Consider the following 22,825-nt stretch of genomic DNA (forward strand, 5'->3'; position numbering starts at 1 on the left):
CAAGTCAGTTTAGATTGAAGGGAGGATGAAAACAATGATCGATTAATGGTTTGTTTGAGTAAAATTTATTCCAATAGATAACGTCCGCTTGACCTACTTTTAGAGTTGTGGTTTGGCGGCCGTTCAGCAGAAGGAGTCTGGTCGCCGTTAAGGCGACGAGCCGTTGTACGAGAAACAAAGATGGCGGCGGGGGGATGCCTGAAGAGAAACGGTCCAAAGTCCGGTGTGGGATGCAAAATGCTTTTTCTGCGGTTCAGTTCAGAAATATAAACACTCGACAAGCTCCTTAAGTTCCATCTTTTTCTTTCTAGTCAGATAAGATGTTTTATTTTATAAATATGTAAGTTTAAAAATGTGAGAAAACCATAACCTTCTGCTTATTCAGTCAGTATTCACCACAGCTGACACAAAATAATGTTAAACTGTAATGATTAAGCATATGTCTTTATGGAAAAACGATAAGTTCATGCAAGAGAAAACACGTTTTTAAGAAAATGGCTGCTTACTAACTAACTTTAACTTTAACTTGCTGGTATAATTTCGATCTCTTAGAGCCACATAACCACCTGAGTGCTAAAACTAGATTATAATACTATAAAAAACACAAACCTTTTCCAAGTGTTGTCTAGTTTATAGTCCAAATATCTTAGCACACTTGAAATAAGACAAAATTGACTTAAAAGTAAGTTTTCAACTAAATATAGGAGCCTATTTTTAGTACATAATTCTTGAATATTGAGGAAAAAGTATATATTCTCTTAGCATTTAAAAACGTTTGAGTGAAAACAATCTGCCAGAGGAACTTTTTCATCTATGTTAAAAAATTATTCACTTACATCTATCTCTTATATTTTGCTGAAAAGTTACTTTTAAGTTAATTTTGTCATATTTCAAGTGTACTAAAATATTAGAAACTTGTCAAAAAATGTTGGTAAGAAGTTGTGTTTTTACAGTGAATAAATTCCTTTGAGCTTTATAATTGTTATGAAACATAGTTGGGATGAAACATCCCGCAATACCCAGTTCATACTTGAAGATGATGGGTGAAAAACAAGAAATAGTCTGACGAATGTGCTGGGATTACTTTGCAGACTCAAATATTTAGATTCCTTTGCTGCTTTTCAGCCAATTTTTTACAGTATCAAGACATTACAGTAGCTACTTCAACATTGATGAATATTTGCAATGCAAACTAGAAAAACTGCCAGAGCAGAACCAATACTGATTTAAATTAAATTCTTAAACCATTATGTGTAAAACCTTCAAGATAATCCCAGTATTGTCAATCGATGCATCAATAATCTTAGTTTTTCCACTTTGCCTTCCTTTTTTCTAATAAGTAACATCATAATAACAAACTTTCATGGATTCAGGATGTTTTCTGAAAAGAATGAGGGAACAAATTTGCAGTGATGGGTGTTACTAGATGAGAACAAAGTCTTTCTTGTTCTCTTTTTTGTTTGTTTGTTTTCTTTCTTTCAGTAAATCCGAGTAGTGACTGGGTGGCGTAAGGGAAAAGTTCCTGTTCCTGCTTTCCGACTGGATTCTCCAGCTCAGCAGTGGGGAATGTGCTGGCATACCACAGGCTCTGCTGCTGAAGAATGGAGAGACTCCTCTTGATCCAGAGCGCCGCGGCTTAATCACAGGTACACATACTGCCTGATTCAGATGTACTTTCACTGACTTTATTTTAAATCATCACCAAACCAAGTAGGGAAAAAATAAAGAAAAGGAAAATGGAAAGGAATGGAAAACATCAAGTTACAGAAGATAAAAAAAAGGAACAGACATTTTTATAGATTAATCTGACGATTAATCAATAAATCGGATGGAAAATACTGGCAGATTTTCATTAAACAACTTTTTTTAAACAAAGATGTTCTTATCCTACATGTAATTTTGATGCATTTTTCTGTTTTGGCTTAATTACTGCTCTGACAGTCTTTTTCTGCAAATGACCTTTTTTGAGTCTTCATTTATAGACAAAGATGTTCTAATTTTTAAATGCAGAATTTAGGTATATTTGTGTAGTTTTGGCTTAATTACTGCTCTCACAATGTTGTTCTGTCTACAAATGTCTATTTTGAGTCCTTATACCCCAGTCAATGATTAATCGATTACTAAAATAGTGGATGATTATTTCAACAATTGATTAATCACAATTAATCTGACTAATCATATCAGTTATAGTTACAAATAATAAAAACTGCAGACTTAAAGTTTCTCTTAAAATTGTGTAATGAGCTAGTAAAATTAATTTTTAAATATTACCAGAGCAGTAAAAATGGAAGCAATATAACCAAATTTTCTTAAACTACTTTTTTAAAATGTTTCCCAAAGACATAAAATCAACTGCAACATGGCGGGGTGCCCATGTTAGATCTCTCTTTTAGACATCACTGACGGTCAGGCTAACACTATTGGAAGAACAGGAAAGTACTCCCTGCACAAAAGCAAACCTGAGCCTGGTATTTGCACTCTTGTGTGGTGAACTACTTGACCTCTGCAGTAACCCTGAAATTCCTGCCGATGTGGGTCTGCAGCACCTCGTCAGCAACAAGCTTTTTGTTTGGTGCAACACACAGCTGGACGCCACACTGAGCATTTCACAGACGGACTGATTGACGTTTAGTCAAAAAACTTCTAAAAATAGAGAACTCAAACTACAATTAATGGTAGAAGTTTTGTTATTTATAATTAGGCCTGAAACAATTAATCAACTTAAATGTAATGAATCATCCATCCATTTTCTGTTCACCCTGGTCCCTAATGGGGTCAGGAGGGTTGCTGGTTCCCCTCCAGCTATGTTCCTGGCAGAAAGACCCCCGGCCGGGAATCGAACCCAGGACCTTCTTGCTGCAAGGCAACAGCTCTACCAACTGCACCACTGTGCAGTCCTGTAATGAATCACTTATTGAAATAATTATCAGCTAATTTTGCATTTGACTGTTAAGTGAAGCATTACGATGGTGTATTAAGGCCATTGCAAATGGAAAAAATAAGTTAACTTGTCCCAAAAAAGTTTCTAGAAAAAACAAGGACAAGTTTGAAAAGTCAAACATTTGCTAGAAAAAAAATCCTTTACCACAATTAAAACTCAAAATGTCTTACTTTTTATTTTAAATTAATCTAAAAATTTTCAAATTTTTTCCAGCAAATTTGCAACTGTTCAAACCCACACACTCATTCTCAATATCAACAAACAATTTAGAGATTAATCTCTACAAAAAACAAAAATATTTAAGTTTTTTGGCAATGAAAGCAGTAATGGCAAAAAATGCACAAAAATAAATGCATTTTGCATTTAAGATAAAAAAAAACAACAACTTTGTAAATATGTTGCAATGTGTAGAAAATACAGAAAACTACTGTTTGCACAAAACAAACTTATAATGAGATACAAAAAAAGCCGAGAGTAGCCTGAATGTGTCAGAAAGGCCAGAAGAAGATATTCGTTTTCTTTAGTTCAACAGCGATCTATGAAAATGAAGTTCACAGATTTGTACATCCATGAGCAACAACAATAAACAAATGTCAAGCAGCCCTCGCTTTGTTTCACACCTGTTAAAATTAAATGAAGCTCAGCTCTCATCTTTTTCAGTTCTGTGCAACTCTTCAGCCAACAGGTCTCTTCCTCTGAGCCGCTTATTTATTTATTCTGTTGAATGTTTGAAACAGTAGCCAAAACAGCTGCCTGCAGAGTGGGAAGCACCTGCATGACAATGAGGTGTTTGTTGATGTTGAGAGTGTGTGTGTTTGTGTCTCCCGTCAGCACAGAGGAAAAGCATCATCCAGGCTCCTGTGGATACATCCCGCTCCGTCGGCTCCATCGGAGCGGAGTTCACGCCTCACTTCCTCCTTTAAACAAGTTCGCAGCCAAACAGGACGATAGCTCCACTCTTCAATCAAATACAACACCTTTCTTTTAAAGGTATTTTGCTTTGTTCCACAGGTTAGGATACAGCCTCATTACTTTTCTTTTTCTTCTTCACAAAATCATTCTTAGGTAATGAGATTTTACACCCCCTAACTCAGCATTTAAACTAACATGTGAAAACAGCTGCAAACAGATGCACAATTATACAACTGTACATCTTTGAAAAGCATTAGTAAAGCATCCTGCACAACCAACAAGAATGAAGCAAGTGGTTTCTGGATGGTAGGTCAACAACAAAACACTTGTCTTTTCCAGCAGCCATTATACAGCGCACACAGCTGCATAAACATATTTTATAAATGTATATTTATGTGTGCAAGTCCATATATTTATATATGCACATCTATATGTTGTGTATATAGTGAGATTTTCATAATTATATTTCTAGTTTAGCTTATATGATGTTTTTTTCCTACACTGACCAGTATAGAAAAATGAAAAACAACAGTTTTTTCATTACTGTTGCTCCTTTAATTCTGTCTACATTCTACCGTGACAACTTCAATTTCTCAATAAAGGATTATTAATTAGGATTATTATTTTTATTTTATATAAATTTTATGTTTACTAATATTTAACACCTTGTATGGAATAGAAGGTGTTTGTCAACTAATAAGCAATTTTCAGTTGAGGATCAATAAAGTATATTCTACCTATTAAAACTAGTGGACAAAAAGCGCCGGAACTCAACTTGGGTTGCTAGGTAACGGGGCCTAGCTCTGCTGGGGTTGCTAGGTAACGGCGCAGTGCCTGTGGAATGCGACTTAACATTTGGGGGGTTTTTGAAACACCAAAAAGCAAAAATGTGTTTCTTTGGCCAAAAAAATGCAGCTGGGTATTTTTTAAAACACTTGGGCTGTTTTTAGGAGCAGTAGAGACCCAGATGGAATTCCAAAAACATTTACAAAATGTGAATTTTTCACTATAGGTCCCTGTCTTTTAGTTTATATGACAGATATTTCCCTCTCCTGTCAGGACAAAGTGGTGCAGAGGTCTGCAGTCTACCTGCGGACGTGAGGAAAAGCGCTCCAGCGTTTGGGAGGCTCTGAATGCAGCAGCTATGTTGGGAATGTGAGCTTCTGTTCTGCCAGAACCGGATGGGAGAAGCCCAAAAACTCTACTGAAGGAAGTAGAAACATCTTCATTTCTGGTATATTTTGTCATGTCCCAAAAGAAATAATCATATTTGCAAAAATATTTGTGAAGAAGTCCTCATAGAGTGAAACATGCTAATGAACAGGACTCCGACAGAGTCCTCATCCTGAACCCAAAAGTAAGCAGAGTCTTAAAAAAGGATGTATTTTTATAGATGATGTTGTTCTCCTCATATTTTCAGACACTAGATATTAAAATGTGGAAAAGAAAAAGCTGTGAATACTTTCCAGATGTGTCGTACATCAGGACTGCTGATAACAATCATTATATTAATCGTTAGTTACTTCTGATGATTAATCACATAATAAAATTACCAGATTCTGCTGATTTATACAACATTACAAAGACATGAAAATACAAATTAACAATTTCTTTTTAATTAAAAAAATAAACATTCTATTGCCTAATAGGCAATAAAAGCATTCCTTTATTGAACATTTGCTTATATGTAGCAAAGAATGCATCAATACAGTGCAGGGCTGATCAGTTGGATGAACAAATCAATAAACTGATAGCAAAACTTTCCTGATAGGAGAATCTATTTAGAGAATTTGAACCGGGTGAAGCTGAAGCTGCTTTTTGAGGACTTCTGGGTCGAGCACATTTATAGATAAAGCGCTTTTTTATTTGAGATGCAAAATGGACATATTGCTTGGTACATTTTTGTCTTAGTTATTGCTTTTAGTGATTTGTTCTCACAGAAAATTGCTTTTTGTTGAGTGTGTAAATTTGAGTTAACAATTAATCGATCACTGTATTAGTTGATAATTATTTCGATAATCGATTAATCACGATTAATTTGATTAATTGTGATCAATCTCTCTTAGCTGCTTCAGATCTAGATATGAAGAATTACTACACTGATTAATTGATTACTAATACTATAATATCACAATATAGTGACAATTTCAAAATATTTGTAAAAAATATATTTTTTTTATATATATATCAGTTACAGCTTTAATAAAGATGTTGTGAAAAAGCCAGGGGTGGAAACTTCACTGAAAAGGAATTTAAAATTTTAGCTAATTAATAAAAATTAACGTTAGTGTTTTTAAACGTAAACTGGCATTTATTTTTTTACTCTACATCCACATCCTGCTGCACCGGTCAGCTGGGAGGCTGCAGGGTTAGGGTTGGGGGTACCAAACCGTTAAACAAACATCTCCTGTAGAACAACAGGTTCACTGAAGACTTGGGGGAAATGAAACCGGGCAGACCGGACCGACTCGCTGGGAAAACGTTTGGTTCTGATTCTGAGACAGGAGAGGCTGGTACCTGTTCTCTTCCAGCTCCTCTACACATGTACATGTAAACTGTAGCTTGTTAATACAACATTACACACCTGTAGAGCTAAATAAAGAAATGCTGTTGCTTCAAAGGTCATAATATCACTGTCTTCTATTTTTAACTGTTTTACTCTAGAAATTAATAGATTTCCATCATGTTTAATTCCGTTCTGTTGATGGCTATCCTCTACCAGGTGATTGACAGCGCTAAGACCCGCCTCCTGACTCTGATTGGCTGTTTCTAGATTGCACTGGAAGAAGGCAGAGGAGCTCAGTTTTTTCACAGATTATCTCAGGTCCATTTTCTGTCACATGAGGATCTTTGCTGGAAGAACTGACCGTAGGGATGTCCAAAGTGCGGCCCGGGGGCCATTTGAGGCCCTCTTAATATTTTTGTGCGCCCCCCAACCACAGTTTTAGAATAACTCAACAATAACAAGCAGTTATTTTATATTGCACGAGATACACAGACTAAATATTAATATAAAGAAAGAGTTAGGTGATGGGCCAAACTTTAGAAAGCCCCATAATATTTTCTTTTTCCTTGTTTTTGTTAGTGAATGCCTGTTTCACAAAAGCTTCCATAAAAAGGAAATCTTTCAATGTGGTGGTGCTATAAGTATGTCCATTGATGACTTCTGGGTGGAACAGATTCACACATAAAGAAGTTTTTTTCCCATCTTAAATGCAAAATGTATTTATTTCTGTACAGTTGTGGCTTAATTACAGCTCTCACTGTGTTTTTCCTTTAGCAAATTACCTTTTTTTAGAGTCTGTAAACTAATAAATGGTTTATTAAATTAGTTGGCAATTATTTGAACAATCAATTAATCAATTAATTTGATTAATCATTTGAGGTATAATTGCAAGCTTCAAATAAACACATAATACTCTTAGAAAATTGCACTAGATGCATCTCCATTATCCTGTTTTCTGTTTTAAACCCCCATTAGTGGACTGACCTTTCAGTCCTAATCAATAAGAGCGTATTAGCATCAGCCTGGTTCTGAAGACAAGAAGCACAGGGTGAGAAACTAAACCTGGAGGATTTATGAGGCAGGAGTCTCTTCGTCCATCACCAACGGCTCGTCTCTTTTACCGTTGAGCTCAAATTGTTTCAAAGAAAACTCCTCAGAATATCTACCTGCAGGTAGAGAATATCTACCTGCAGGTTAAAATCCGGAGTGAAAAAGGTTTGCTTTATTACGTTTGCTGCGTTGATCGTTTGGCAGAAAGTCTGTCCCCATTCCTGGGGTTCAGTGGGAGTTCACAGAACACGGCATCAACTTCCAGAAATAAACCGTTTGCTCATGCGTGGGTGAGATGAAATAGTTTGGCTCGAGAACCAGTGACAAGAGGTTTTTGGCTCAACCCGCCCATCTTCCCATCTCTGGGAGGTTTACAGGCATTCAAAGGATAAACAGCATTTATTGGGACGTGTGGAGAAAAATCAGGACACATTTTCTCTGAATTTAGTTTTTTCCTCTAAACTGTACAAAGAAATAATTTTTTTTGTTGTTGTTTTCAGCAACATTGCTCAACAACAGAGCAACAACAGAGCTCAATTTTACTCTCTTCAATGTGTTGGCTGTGTCCTATCCAAGCTAAATATGAATTAAAAGACCCAAAGATGCTCAGCAACTGATTTGTAATTTAGAGATGCACCTAAACTGGACATTTTTTGGCGAATAACTGATATTGTACAGAGTTTACATTCACTGAACCCGGGTGATCACAGGGTTCGGAACCACAGCAACCCGACAAAATCAACAAACGGTTTTTATACGTCTTAAAATTCTTATGATTGCTCATTTTAATAGTTCAAACAACAAACAGCCACAAAATATTACCAGATTTTGGTAAGATTAACAAATAAATGCTTTTTGTAATTTAATTTAGTCTTTAAGGAAAATGTAAGCACTTTATGCTATGGAAAGATGTTCGCTCCTCCTGACAAGAGAAAACTCAGGTTTGTAAGAAAATTGCCGCTTATCAATTAATTGTTAGTTGATCAACTTTAGTTTAACTCATCAATTGATAGCTTGCATCCCTAATTCTGACCATTAACGGCAAAAAAAAAAAAAAAAAAAAAAAAAAAATCACACTTATAATTTTAATAAATTATATATTATTGCATGAAAATTGGTCTCCAGTCTAGGTCAAGGTAATCCCACCATCAGCAGAGCTCTAAATCCAGATTATAACACTGCAAAAACACAAAATCGTACCAGATTTTGGTAAAATTACCAAGTCATTGTTTTTCTAAATTTAGTGTTTGGTGGAAAATTTTGCCAATTTATGTTGTGGAAAGATGGTTGTTCCTTTTCATACTCAGGTTTTTAAGAAAATGGCCGCTTATTAATTGATCATTAGTCGATGAATCGACTTTAGATCAACTCATTAAAGGATATCTAGTCTAAGCTTTGTGTACTATTTTGTCAAATAAATATCCAATGCTGGTTGCAACAGCTCATATAGGGAAACTGGTATTCGGATATGAAGAATGTGAGATGAATTTCAGCTCCAAATGGAAACCAGTCCTCCTCGCTGTTCATCTTTTTTCCTTCCCCACCCCACCCTTCTCTTCCACACCACTGTGGACTCAGGAGACCTTCCCTCCACTGTGGGTGGAATCAGTTTCCTTTCCACTGAAAGCACCCCCACCTCCTTACTCTGGAAAAAAACTCCTGTTTTACTCAACTCAAGACTGGGCCCACATTCCTAGACAGTATCCCCAACACTGGAACAATTGAGCGCCTCAGGCAGGAATGCGGATTTCCAGGCCAGGTTTTCATCAGGCCCAGTTTAGGCAGGGAGCGCAGCAGAACTTCACTCACTGATATGAGTCATTATACAACACAAGCCTTCCTGAAACCTTAGTCATCGTGGAGAGAAATGGATTTTGTTCCACATTAGCAGATGTAGGAGAAAAACTCGGAGCATTCGGAATAAATGTAGCTTTGATCTGGGATCAGTTCCTGGATTTTTTTCAACCAAAGGAATTTGACATATTTGGCATTTTTAAACGTCGATGTACCGAATGGAAAACCGATCAGACGCATCTGGATTACAAAAAGTGAAACTACATGCTTGCCATGGCTGAAGAAATCTGTAAAACTGAGCTAAATTTAAATAAATGAATAAATAATTGAGGGTGATGTGGCCAAAAAATAAATCTCAGATTTTAAAAAAATTTTATTATTTTTTTTTTCTCACTGTTTTCTAAAAAACAAATAACAGGAATTTTTTTTTTTCTCCACCAGGGGGTCTTTTGTGGGCTCTAGTGTCCCTTATATGACAGTAGGCTGACAGGAAAGGGGGATGAAGAGGGGGGGAAAACATGCGGCAAATGTCGCCGGGTCCGGGAATTGAACCTGCGACGGCCGCAGCGAGGACTGAAGGCCTCCATATGTGGGTCGCGCTGTCTCCTACGCCACCACAGCACATCCAGGAAATATTTTCTAAAAGTGGATTTTATTTCAATGATTCCTCTTGAGAGTGCAGTGACGTAAGAACGGAGGGAAATCCCAAACAGTTGACGCAACTGAGAGTCCGGTGGACATCGGAGGTGATATGTGGAAATGTTTATTACTATGTGTAAAGGTCATTTTTACATGTTTATTATATGTGGTTATGTTTATTCAGTTAAAAATGTTAACTACGAAAAAACATAATTCACCTCCAAATCATAGTGCAGAAAATAGAGGAGCTGCTTATCAAACGACTTTTTTTAACTCATGATAACGACTAATGGGAGCTGAGCTGGTTTCTCTGCAACCAGACTGGGCGTGATGAGAGACAATGACACCCGAAGTGTTGCTGATGCACAGGGTGCTTGGTCTCTACGTGGAGAAGCAGTTTGAAGCTTCATTCCCTTCAAACTGCTTCACGAGCCGGTCATCATATCATGCAGAACTTGGAACGTGGGAATCACCTACCGGGATAAATCCATTCTCCTGTCTCTTCTCTGGACCTTTTTCCTTTGCAAAGAAACTTTCCAAAGAGATCTGATCTGTTTCTTACTCATTTAGCTGCTTGTGGGCTCAATGTCAAGACGTAACCGAGAGAATCCAGTTAAAGGATTTTCAAAATAAAAGATCCTCCAGACTCAAATAATACATTAAATGGAAATATTTAATTATTTCTTGCCCGGCCCGGTACCAATTGGTCCATGGACCGGTACCGGTCCGCAGCCCGGGGGTTGGGGACCACTGCTGGAGAAAACACTTCTAAAACAAGATGGCCGCCCTGGGCGTACTGACATCACTCTGGACTACGGACACATTAGTGGGGGAAAAAATGCAGATTTCCAAAAATTTAAATCTTCATAAACCAAAATGTCAATGACCTGATAAAATTGATTTATGGCCCATTAAAATATGCGACATTATATCTATTTTTTGTGCTGGAGAGCTCATAAAATTTCTACTCTATTCTCCTGATATTCAGATTTTACTCTTTTCCAACTTTTGCAATCAAAGATGAAAAAACATCGTAGCCTGGGACTAATATTCAGTCATAGAGTTCAAATAAATAGAAGCTGTAAAACACAAGGTTGTCAAACAAGATGGCCGCACTGAGCGTGCTGAAATCGCTCTGAAGGTCGCGCGGCATGGCTGAAAAACCTGTTTCACATCAGGTGATATCAATAATTATTGATTAGTTTTTTGATTAAAATATCTGAAATGTTACCAAACTAATTGTGTGACTTTTCCTGTTTTAGCCACAGCTTTCACTCCACGCCATTGTTTTCTTTTTATTTTTAAGTAGTTGTGAGGCAAAGTTATGAAACCTAAAACTGCTGCTGCACAAGTTATTCAAGTTGTTGCTAGGTAACCCTCGAGTGAGTGAGTTGCTAGGTAACCATAGAGTGAGTGAGTGACTTAGTTAGTCGATTCCACCAACCTAGCTTAGCTGGCGGGAGAGGTTGAGCAACTAAAGTCTTTTCTCCACTTACCAGAGGAAAAACTCCCAGAATGCTGTGCGGTTCCAGATCGGAGCTCAGTGAATATTGCATCAGATGTATTATCTATTGCAATAAATGTTATTGATTTATTGTCCAGACCTGCTCTGAACTACTGAAACCCAACAAGAATACTGGTGAAAAAAAGAAAAAAAAATCCTGATTTTACAAAACTTAAATTTTTCAAAACCAAACATTTTGATTAATCAATAATCAAATAATTAATAGATAATCATATTGATTGAAATTGATTAATTGCTCAGTCCTAATTAATAATAAAAATCTCAGACCAGAATGTATCTTCTGGAGTTCTGGCTCGGTCTGTTCAGCTGCGTGTACTTTTCAACTCTTCGCGGTCCGGTTTCCAGCACAAACAGCTGTGCAGGCCGAGTCAGCGCCGCAGCACTTTAAAATGATGTTAGTCATTCAGAACAGCAGGTCCACTGTGCTGCCCGGACCCCACCCTCACACTAATCCTGCGTCCTGAGTGGGAATCTTCCAGAGAAAACGCTGAAGGCTATTTTAAGTCTCCTCCAATATCCTCCCTTCTAAGACTAACCCTTTACTCCAACACGCTGTAAAAAGACAGATAACACTCAAAAATATGACCGAGCTGCAATTTGGTTATCAGAATCTGAAATCAGAAACTTTGATACAATTTATATGGAGTGATCTGAACCTTAACTGTTTAGTTTTGGGTTTCAAATATAAGCTGAAACCCAAAACTAACAATTATTTTTAGTAATCAATCATTCTGATGATTAATCGATTGAACGATTTTTAATTTAACCACTGAAGCCTATTTTATGCAATACTAGAAATACATAAAAATGCAAGCAAACACATATATATTAAACAAATACATAATATAAAATATCTAATAAGTTATTCGGACGATTAATCAGATTTGAAGAAATTCACATTCTGCTGATTTTTCATTTACACACTTAAGATTTTTTATACAATATTAGAAATAGTAACAGTTAACGATTAATCCATTCCTAAAAATTACTTGACACAATTAAGTAATCATGTCAGAGTCGTGATTTATTGCGTTTTGCTTTTTTCCCCTCCCTTGTTACGTTTGGATTTCTGGGGTTTCCTTGGACTTCAGATCTTCTTTTAACAAGAAATTTATAAATTAGGACTGAAACGACTAATCGTGTTAAGTAATTTAGTAATCGATTAATCGTTCATTGGCGTATGCAAACTCAAAAAAAGGCTAATCTGTTGGTCTGAACAGGTCATTTGTTCAGTAATTAGCCTTTCTTAAAAGAAAGTCTAAAGTCCAAGAAAATCCCAGCAATCCAAAAATAACATGGGAGGAAAAAAAATCAAAACGCAATAAATCACGACTGTGGAAGTCTGTGTGTGAAGCGGTGATCCCCGTTTAACTCAGGCTGCGTCTCAAGGAGCACACAAAGTTGCATCGCTTGCTAGCTGCCAAAACAAAGCCGCCTCTGAGACGCACAGAGAAGTAGGTCACAGAGGATTCCTTTCATTTGTACAACACTTTCCGAAGAGTTTTCCACTCGCAGTCCGAAACGTCCCACTGGGGAAGTTAACCCTGAGGAGGCCGGAGCGTCTCTGCTCCGACCTGCAAACCAAACCGTGACGGGTTTTATGCTCATCAGCTGGTTTTTAACACATGATGCATATCGGAAACAACCTCTATCTGAAGAAAGCTGCAACACGTTTTCCTGATCTGCAGCATTATGAAAGAAATGAGATCCCAGAAACAAAGCGAAGTGATATATCAGCCTTGCCCCAGCCCTTAAACACTCAAACAAGCTACCACAACATACCAGAGGGATCACGTAACTACACAACCTTCTCCGTCCCCCTTCTGCTCGGCAGCATGTGTTTTCACGTCGACTCTGCAGCTCCGCTGATTCAAATCCTACCGAGCTGAATCAGCGAAGGGAAAAGGCAACCGCAAGTTGACACAAGTGAAAGGGAAAACAGCGAGGCGAGGCCCAAAATTAACTCCGGAGGTACAGAAAGTTACAGTTGTTCCACAGGAATGCGTCTCTTTTCCAACCAGATGAGTCTCCCCGTCGTCCCTGAGCTCTGTGCCGCTTTACCACTTCCAGGGTTTTAGTGCTGCTGCAGGACACCAGCAGCTGATAGATGCTCACAGCAAAATAAAGAGTTAAATGGACATTTTCCACGTCTTTATACTTCCATTTGGATTCTTTAAGCTGTCTTTAACTCCAACTAGCTAGCTAGATATCTTAAAATTCATATTTTGTGTGTTTTTATGCTTCTATTTGGGTCTCAACTGCTTCTAAAAATGGCCCAAGCACTTAAAAAAATCCATCCAGCTGTTTTTTTGGCAGTGAGTTAATTTCTCTGTTGGCTGGAAAATGAGCTGCTCCAAAAATCTCCAGATTATGTCACATTCCACAGGCAACGCCGTTACCTAGCAACCCCAGCTAAGCTGAGCCTGTTACCTAGCAACCCAAGCAGAACTCCAACACGTTTGGTCAGCTGGTTTTACCGCTTTCATTTGTGTTTTGCTGTTAACGTATCATCAAGAAACCACTTGCTTCGTACTTGTTGGTTGTGCAGGAGGCTCCGCTTTTGCTTTGCAAAGATTTACAATAAATAGGATGAGCAACAAGCACAAGCTGCCAGTAGGTCGGCAGAGAACTGTACTGTCTGCAATCAAAGTGAATGGGTGGGTTTTTAAAGCTCCATCCTGACACAATTAGTTTAGTGCTGCTTCTACACTGCAAAAACACAAAGCCTGACCAAATATTTTTGTCTAGTTTATAGGGCAAATAGCTTAGTACTCTTGAAATAAGACAAAACAAACTTAAAAGTAACTTTTCAGATATAGGAGCTTTTTTAGGTAAATAATTCCTTAATATTAATGAAAAAGTTTTGGTTCCAATAGCAGATTCTTTCACTTGTACCGTGGGAATAATGTCTTTTTATAAGTGAAATAACTACTACTTTTTCATCAATATTAAGGACTTATTTACCTAAGACATTCTGAAAAGTTACTTATGAGTCAGTTTTATATTATTTCAAGTGTATTAAGATATTTTTGCTAGAAACTAGACCAAAAATTAAAAAAATTCTGCACCACAGCCTGTATTTTTATTTTTGACAAACATTTGCTTTCTTGACGGTGAAATACACAAACAAAAAAGCCAAAAAAATTCTAATAATGCACTTTGAAAATTTTTTGTAGTTGTTAATTTTTATTTATTAGGGGAGTTACCGTATTTTCTGGACTATAAGTAACACGTTTTTCACAGTTTGGCTGGTGCTGTGACTTGTAGTCCAAAAAATACGGCATTTTGATGAAGTTTCCTACTCAGTCTTAAAATCTGGAAGTAACTATCAACATTATGATTTTCAAGTAGGAGTGCACTGATTGCAGTTTTCTGGCCGAATCCGAGTTTGACCAACAATAAATTGAATTAAATTGAATTCACTACATCATACAAAATTCACAGCTGAATGTTTCGTGTCCCTTCCACTAACTAGAAAAATGCATGAACTCCACTGAGCTGCAAACGAAGGTGGCGCAGCTCAACGAAACGCTGCTCAGCGGAGCCGCTACTTGTCATTTGTTTTGTAAACAGAAATGAGCAGAACTGTCTGAGGCTGAGTGGAGTATGTACATAGTTACAGTTTACACACGTTGCACAACTGTTAGCTCTCTCCCTGCAGCAGAGTCACGTTTTATCTAAGACTGTGAGAGTTTTTCTTTGGTTTACCGAGTCGCTCTGTGAACCTGAACCAACCCCGTCATTTTTACCGAGCTGCCTGAGTAAATAAAATAGGTTCTAAAAAGCTGGTATTATGGGGTGTGCTGTGGTGGCGCAGAGGTTTCACACAACCCATGTATGGAGGCCTCAGTCCTCGACGCAGCCGTCGCAGGTTCGATTCCCGGCCTGGCATGTCTTTTCCTTTCTCTCATTACCAACTTTCCTGTCAATTAACTGTCAAGTAAAAGAGCTAATAAAACCTTTAAAAAGAAAAGCTGGTATTATACATATATATATTATACATAATAATCATAATTGATGACTGTATGAGGTTTTTATGATGTAAAGCACTTTTTTACTTCCTTGTTGCTGAAATGTGCTATGCAAATAAACTGATAAAAAAAACATGACAAAAATAATAATATATAAACTGTAAAAATGCAGAAAAGTTTTATATTTAGGTCACAATAAGCAGTACATCAATTAATCACATCATAAATTTAATAATTTTTCTCTTTCTACCAAAAACTGGATGATTAAAGCGCCCCCACAGGTCAGGAGGGGAACAGGTTGCTCAAAGTGTTGTCATTGGTTTGGGAAACCAGCAACTGAAAATGCAACAAGTGCTGCAATTTTGGTCCTCAATGAAACTGAGTCCACTGGACTGTCAGGTGTGAAAGCAGCCTTAGATAACTTATTTACACCGGGACGGTTCAGTTGGGATTTTTTTAATTATTTATATAATCTTGGGTAGCAGAAAATTTAACTTTAACACTATAAACTATGTTTTTTTTTTATTGACTGGTTTCCCTAAATAAAGAAACACCAGTTCTCAAACACATCTGCACACCTTTAGTGTTTCATTCAGGTTTCATTTCAGACTCTTCCTGACCTACAATGGGCACCAGACGAACCAGCGGCGAGTAATATCAGGTGCTCTCCCCGCTGCGCTTTGATCTCTGACAGTATAAACTGTTTTATTTTTCCAGGGGGAAAACTCCATGCTGTCAGCTTTGATGTCTGGTTTTATCAAACAATAACACAGAGCAGAGAAGAGGAGTGTGACCCGACAGGAGCGGCTCACCCAGATCTGATAACCCGTCCATGAGCCACTACAGGTGCCGCTCCATCACAGCGGCGCTTCACTCTATTTTTCATGAGCGCAGTCGGTTGCCAGGGTTTCTGTTACCATGGCCGTGATGCAGTGTGATGCAACAGAAACCGAGGCAGAACCCCCTCCTTACTGCTTCCCCTGTTGCTTTGGCCCAAAACCAGGTCAGGAAGAGCTACAAGACTGTAAAATGTAAAATCTGCAGCAGCTTTTCACCACTTCACGTCCGGTGAGTTGATCCAAACTGTATCAGCGCATCTTCATGTGTTAAAACCCAAAAACAGGTCAAAAAGCAGCAGAAAACAGCAGAAATGGTAAAAGATTTAACTCAGAAAGACATTAATATAGACAAACTGAGAAAGAAATGCAAACTTTTAGTTGTCAATTGACAATTAATTAATTAATCGAATAAAAAAATTGGCATATTGTGGAAATTTTTCCTTTAATCCTTTTTATACAGTATTAGAACTACATTAAAAAATGCTAATTAACAAATACTTAAATTTTGAAACAATAAAATAAACATTTTGTGCCCTAAAATGCAGCAACAGCATTCGCTTGGCGAACATTTCATCATTTTTAGCAAAGGATGCATCTGCAGATTAAACAATATTTGCAACAACATGAAAAAGCTCTGCTATGCAGTGTGAGGCTAATTAGTTTTTGGATTAACTGACTAATAATTTGAAATCAAAAGTGTTTAATATGTATTTTGAAGAATTTGAACCAGCTAAAACCGACACTAGATGAATTTTAGGTAGAACATATTTGCAGGCGTTTTTCTTACAATAATAAAAATGTAAAGTGTGTTGCTCTTTCACCGAACTGCCTTTTTTGAGTCTGTTTACTCCCGTTAATGATTAATCAATTAGTTGACAATTATTTCAATTAATCTGATTAATCGTTTCAGCAAACACCTGCAAACAGACTCTACAGGAAGAGATAATCTCTCTGAAATGTGTAATAATTTCCCCTGGGACTCATTTCAACATTTGGAAACATTAGCAGCACAAACCTCAGCGCATTTTATCTGACGCAGGAACATAAAGCTGTGTTTGCTTCTGGAGGAGTGGCAACGAAGAAACGGTTTGTTGACAGAAAACCAAAGGAGAAAAGTAACATCGCTCTTAGCACACAACCCCAAAGGTGGTGGCAGCATCATGCTGTGGGGATGATTCTCTCAACCAGGAGCAGAGAAGCTGACTGCACTTGATTGGAAGTTAAATCACTGCAAAAACACAAATTCTTACCAAGTATCTTTGTCTAGTTTCTAGTGCAAATATCTTAGTAAACTTACAATAAGACAAAACTAACTTACATTGAGATTGGAGCTTGTTTTAAGTAAAACATTTATTAATATTGATGAAAAAGTATTAGTTCCACTGGCAGATTATTTCATTTGTAAAATTGGAAAATGTTTTGTTACAAGTGAAATAATCTGCAAGTGGAACTAGAACATTGTTTAATCAATACGAATAAATTATTAATAATTAAAGAAGTGCTTATATCTTGCTGAAAAGTTACATGAAAATGAGTTTAGTCTCATTTCAACTGTTCTGAGATATTTGCAAAAATGTTTGGTTAGATTTTGAGTTTTTGGAGTTTAATTACTAACCAACCAGAACCAACATTTATTGATGCTGTGACAAATGTGGGCTATGAAAATATTTTAGTGAAATAAATTAACCAGAAGCGTGAATTTGAGTGCACTCCTTTTTTTGTATCATGCACTGCAAAAACACTAAATATTGCCAAGTATTTCTGGTCTAGTACAAATATTAGCAGACTTGAAATAAGTCAAAACTATGCAGCAGATTTTTTAACAGTGTGATTCCTTAATATTGATTTTAAAAAATTTGTTTCATCTGCAGATTGTTTCCCTTATAATCCAGGTTATAAGGGAAATAATCTGCCAACAAACATTTATCTTTTCTTAAACATTGAGGATTTATTTACTTAAATAAACTCTTATCTCTTGCTGAAAAGTTACTTGTAAGTTAGTTTTGTCTTATTTCATGCAGTAGAAACTAGAACTTGATCATATGTAGTTTTCTTGTCTGTTAATCTGAGAAGAAGCCGTCCTACCTGGATTATTGGCCTCTCCCTCCAGGACCTGCAGCTCCGTGCATTCAGCCAGGGAGTGCTCCAGGCACACCTGCAGGAATCGGGCCTGGGTCCGGCTCACCCTCTTCAGCAGTGACACCAGAGCCACGGTCTGCTCGCACTCGTTCCATCCCTTAAACCAGTTGCCCAGCACGCCCACCTGATCCCGAAACATCATGGTCTGCCGGGCGGGGCGGACGAGGCGCCGCCGGATGCGGTGGGACGTACCAGATGGCGGATAAATTCCTGCTGGAGGGGCTTCCACACCACCTTCGATTCCCGATAATCTCCTTTGCTGAGAGAGTGAGAGAGGAGGAGAGGAGAGGCGGTTCCGGCTCTAAGCAGGCATGAGGTGATCGGATCCGCTTCTGGCGGCTCGGTGGATCTCAGATGGGATTGATCGGTGACGAGTCAGCTCTTTTCCAGCTCTTGCTGTGTCGCAGCAGCATCAGTCTGTGGCATTTCCCTTCAGGGAATCCCCTGTCAGGCCTGCAGGCGAACGTCAGGCATTAGAAGAGAAACATGTTCAACAGGGAAACTGCAACCTCGTACCTCCTGAGGCGCATCATTTACACAAGAACAAAACAACAGCTGGTCAAATTCCACATCTTTGTACTTCCACTGGGTCTCGGCTGCTTCTAAAAACTATTCTTTTGTTTTTTTGGTGTCAGGAAAATGAGCCGTTTCAAAATCCTCCCGATTGTTGAGTCACATTCCACGAGCGCTGCGCCGTTACCTAGCAACGCCAGCGGAACTCCAGCCTTGTTACCTAGCAACCCCAGAGGAACTCCAGCCCTGTTACCTAGGTTTTGTTTTTTGGTGTCTGGAAAACGATCAGTTTCAAAAACTTCCCAGATTAAGTCACATTCCAACAAGCAACCCAAGCAGCTCCAGCATGTATGCACTGTACAATGGCTGCTGGAAAAGACAAGTGTTTCGTTGATGACTTACCATCCTGAAATCACTTGCTGCATTCTTGTTGGTTGTGCAGAAGGCTCTACTGACACTTTTCAAGCTTGTACAGTTGTATAATTGTGCATCTTTTTGCAACTATTTTCACATGCAAATCTAAAATTTGAGTGGGGGCAGTGGGAGTGTGGCCAGCAGCAACTTATTTAGATTTAAAGTGACAAGAGCCCTGAAAAAGCTCATTCTGAAAAAGGACAGACAGAAGTCTCATGGTCTCAGAATGATCTTATGCAAAAGAAATGTTCTGTACATGTTTTAACCCGTATTCTAACCTGTTCAAACAGAATAAGTCACCTCTAAATACAGAAAATGCCACTAGAAATAATTTTTACACCCTTTTTCTGGCGCCCCCTATACACAGCGCCCCTGGTTTTGCGCCACTACTCTATGTGTCACTTTCTACTTCTTTCATTCATACTTGTGTCCAGCCTGATCCGACAGTGTCCCTGTTGCTGCTGCAGTGGGACAATTTAAATTTATTTGTTTAACCGAAAGAAGCCGGACTCTGAAAACTTAACCGAGCATTTAAAGCTGTCGCCTGCAGCATAGGGCTTGTGGCATTCACCGCAGGGACAAAAATAAAGGCAAAAAAAAAAAAAAAAGAAAAGAAAAATGTTTCTGGTATCCACCCATTCCTAAAAATACAGCAGTCGGTGATCCTGGCGCTGAATTTTCCAAAGGACGCCGGCCGGGTTACCGACGGCTGCTGCGGCGACTTCCTGACATTATTTCAATGATAGGTTCGCCTTCCACGGGAGAAGGAAGCTCTCTGTCTGCGTGGGAGATCCGGATCCAGAGAGGAAAGCTGAGGAGTAAAATGTGGGAGCAGATCTGCTGTCTAAAACTGTCACTCTGCTTCATCAGCACCCAGCCTGCTGCGGATTCGTCTGCGTGTCCGTCCAAGAAAAACAACAATATCCTCCTTATAATGGGATTCATAGCTTTAAAGTTACACACACATCAATAAATAATGTAACTACCTGAAAAGTGGGGGATATAAGATGAGAAGGGGACGCTTAAGAGGTTTAGTTTGAATTTTTTTAATTATTAGATTATTATTTTTTTCCTACCTTCAGGCGCGGTTTGCATCGTCGGATTCCCCCGCAGGAGGAAACTCAGGCTCGGCTTGTTTTTAATTAGAAGAGGGGGCAGCGGTGCCCTTTCACTCCGGGTCTGCTGGGTTTGCCATCTTGCCTAACTTTTCCCTCTGAGTCCGTTCAACAGACGGGCTGCGTTGCTCTAAACCGCTTTCTGGAAAGACGAGCGGGACGCAGGCAACATGTTCCGCTGCGTGGATGTCAAAATAAACTCTGGAGCTTCATTTTGAAGGATCACAATTAAACTCATTTGAAATACGTTAATTTCTGTGACAGGAGCAACTCAGATTAATTAGCATTTCTGCAGAATGAGCCAAAAGGCTTTTTTCCAGCTGCTGATTTTAGATTATGCACAAATTTCAACAAATACAATTTGTACAAACAGAAAATACAAAGCAAAGAAAACCACAACACAATTATTATGAAATTAACTTAAATAAATGTAGTTTAACATGAAACATTTTTAACTTAAGTTAAATTAAATGGTGGATTTAAATCTAAAATTAAGACTATATTAAATGTAATTTAATTTATTATAACCAACTTGAATTTCAAATTAAAATCAACGTAAAACTTGATTTAACAAATTTTAATCCAAATTACTTTGTTTTATTCTAACAAAATTTAGTTTAAAAGTTGTTATCATTCATGAAAACTAACGAAATAACAAAGATGTAATTAAAAAGAAATGTTTTGTTAATACTAAAGTTAAACTAACCATTTAAAAAACAAATATAAAAAATATCAAAGAAGTGGTTAAAACTAATGAAAACCAAAAAAGATTAAAAATGTTAAGTTAAAGCTAAATAAAATTAAAATCAATCAAAAGCCTTAACAACTAGAAATAAAGATACAATTTTAGATAACTTTTTCAAATTTTAGTTAATCAAATTAATATTTGATGCTGCACTTTTAGACAGCCGTACCAGAGGAACTGCTGGCCGTAACGCAACTTTGAGCATGAAGCTTTTATTTTGAAGGCTGTTCCCGGCCAGCTTCCGGCCTGTTTGATGTAGGCCGGGAGCTCGCGCTGCTAATCATTAACAGCGGAGCATTACGTCAGGGGCTTGGCAGCGCGAGGAAGCACCAAAACAGAGAGAGAGTTGGGGTGGGGGTAGGGGGGCAGCGACCCCCGAAGAGAGAAAAATGTCCGAAACAGGAAGTCCGTCAGAAATCTACAACTTTTTAAAATCCACAAACTTCCACATGGAAAAGCGTCGGAGTGTGACGTTTTCCCAAAACTCACCGAAAACGGTTCACTGTGACGTCATACGGCAATTATAGGTAGAAAAACAGAAGTAGGTTTCAGCCAGAAAACTCAGACATTTTCAGATTAAGCCCTGAAAATTTCAACAAAAAAATTAGAAATTTCTGAGTTTTAAGAGACCAAAGTTTGTTACAGAAAAATCAGAAATGAGATTAATTTAAGAATCCTAATAATAATAATAAAAAATAAATAAACAAAGAAAAGTATGAATTTGAAAAATAAAAAAATTTGGTAAAAAAAAAAAACACTTTGAGATTAATCTCAGAAATTTCCAAGAAAAGCAAAGACATTGAGTTTGATATGCTAGGGAAAAAACCCGGAAATTATGAGATGAAGCCCATACATTGTTTAGAAAAAGCAAGGACATTTCCGGCTTTCAAAAGTCACAAATTTACTAAAAAATTAATAAATAAATAAAAACAACCTTAGAAATCTTGGAGAAAAAATCTTTTCTTGACTTTCTGAGTTTGAAAAGTAAAACTTTTCTAAAAAAAAAAAAAAAAAAAAACAGAAGTGTTGAGATTAATCCCAGAAATTTTCTAGAAAGTGCAGGAGAATTTGAAAACTCACAAATTTACTAGATAAAAATCAAAAAATTTCTATAAAAAATTGACATGTCTGAGTTTGAAAAGTCAAAATTTGCTATAAAAGTCAAAATTTTGAGACTAAGTTAATACATTTCCTACAAATAACAAGGACATTTCTGAGTTTCAAAAGTTTAAAATTTGCTAGAAAAAAAAGCTCAAATTTTTAAAATGAATCTCAGAAATATTCTAGAAAAACAAGGACATTTCTGAATTTGAAAAGTCAAAGATTTGCCAGAAAAAGAGTCAAAATTTGAGATTCATCTCAAATTCTCTAGAAAAAACTTTGAATTTTATGAGTTACAAAAACTAAACATCTACTAGAAAAAAACAGATATAGTTTTTTTTATACCACATTTTTCACTTTTCAAGCTCAGAAATGTCTGTGCTTTTTCTTGAAAAGATTAAGATTAATCTAATTCAATACAATCGGAAAACTCAAAATTTTTCTAGGTAAAACTCTAAATTTTTGAGATCATTGTTTAGAAAAAAAAAACAGGGAAATTTCTGAGTTCAAATGCCTAAATTGTTTCACTTCTCAGACTCTGAAAAGTTCCAAAATGCAGACCTTTAATGACATAAGTAGGCATTCCTAAATACACTGAATGGTACATTTTAAAATGTTATA

General features: G+C 37.3%; 1 protein-coding gene across 1 annotated transcript in view; it reads right to left on the reverse strand.

The window, feature by feature from the left end:
- samd4a (sterile alpha motif domain containing 4A) overlaps positions 1-20,546 on the reverse strand; it is a 59,958-nt gene extending 39,412 nt beyond the window's left edge. The window contains exons 1-2 of the mRNA XM_044141438.1: positions 20,320-20,546; positions 18,263-18,769 (exon numbers count right to left, since the gene is read on the reverse strand). Coding sequence (XP_043997373.1) covers positions 18,263-18,458 — 196 coding nt within the window. The 5' untranslated portion in view covers positions 18,459-18,769; positions 20,320-20,546. The remainder of the gene's footprint in view (positions 1-18,262; positions 18,770-20,319) is intronic.
- Positions 20,547-22,825: the final 2,279 nt, after the last annotated feature.

The sequence above is a fragment of the Gambusia affinis genome, linkage group LG02 (assembly GCF_019740435.1).
Source record: "Gambusia affinis linkage group LG02, SWU_Gaff_1.0, whole genome shotgun sequence".
Taxonomy (NCBI): Eukaryota; Metazoa; Chordata; class Actinopteri; order Cyprinodontiformes; family Poeciliidae; genus Gambusia; species Gambusia affinis.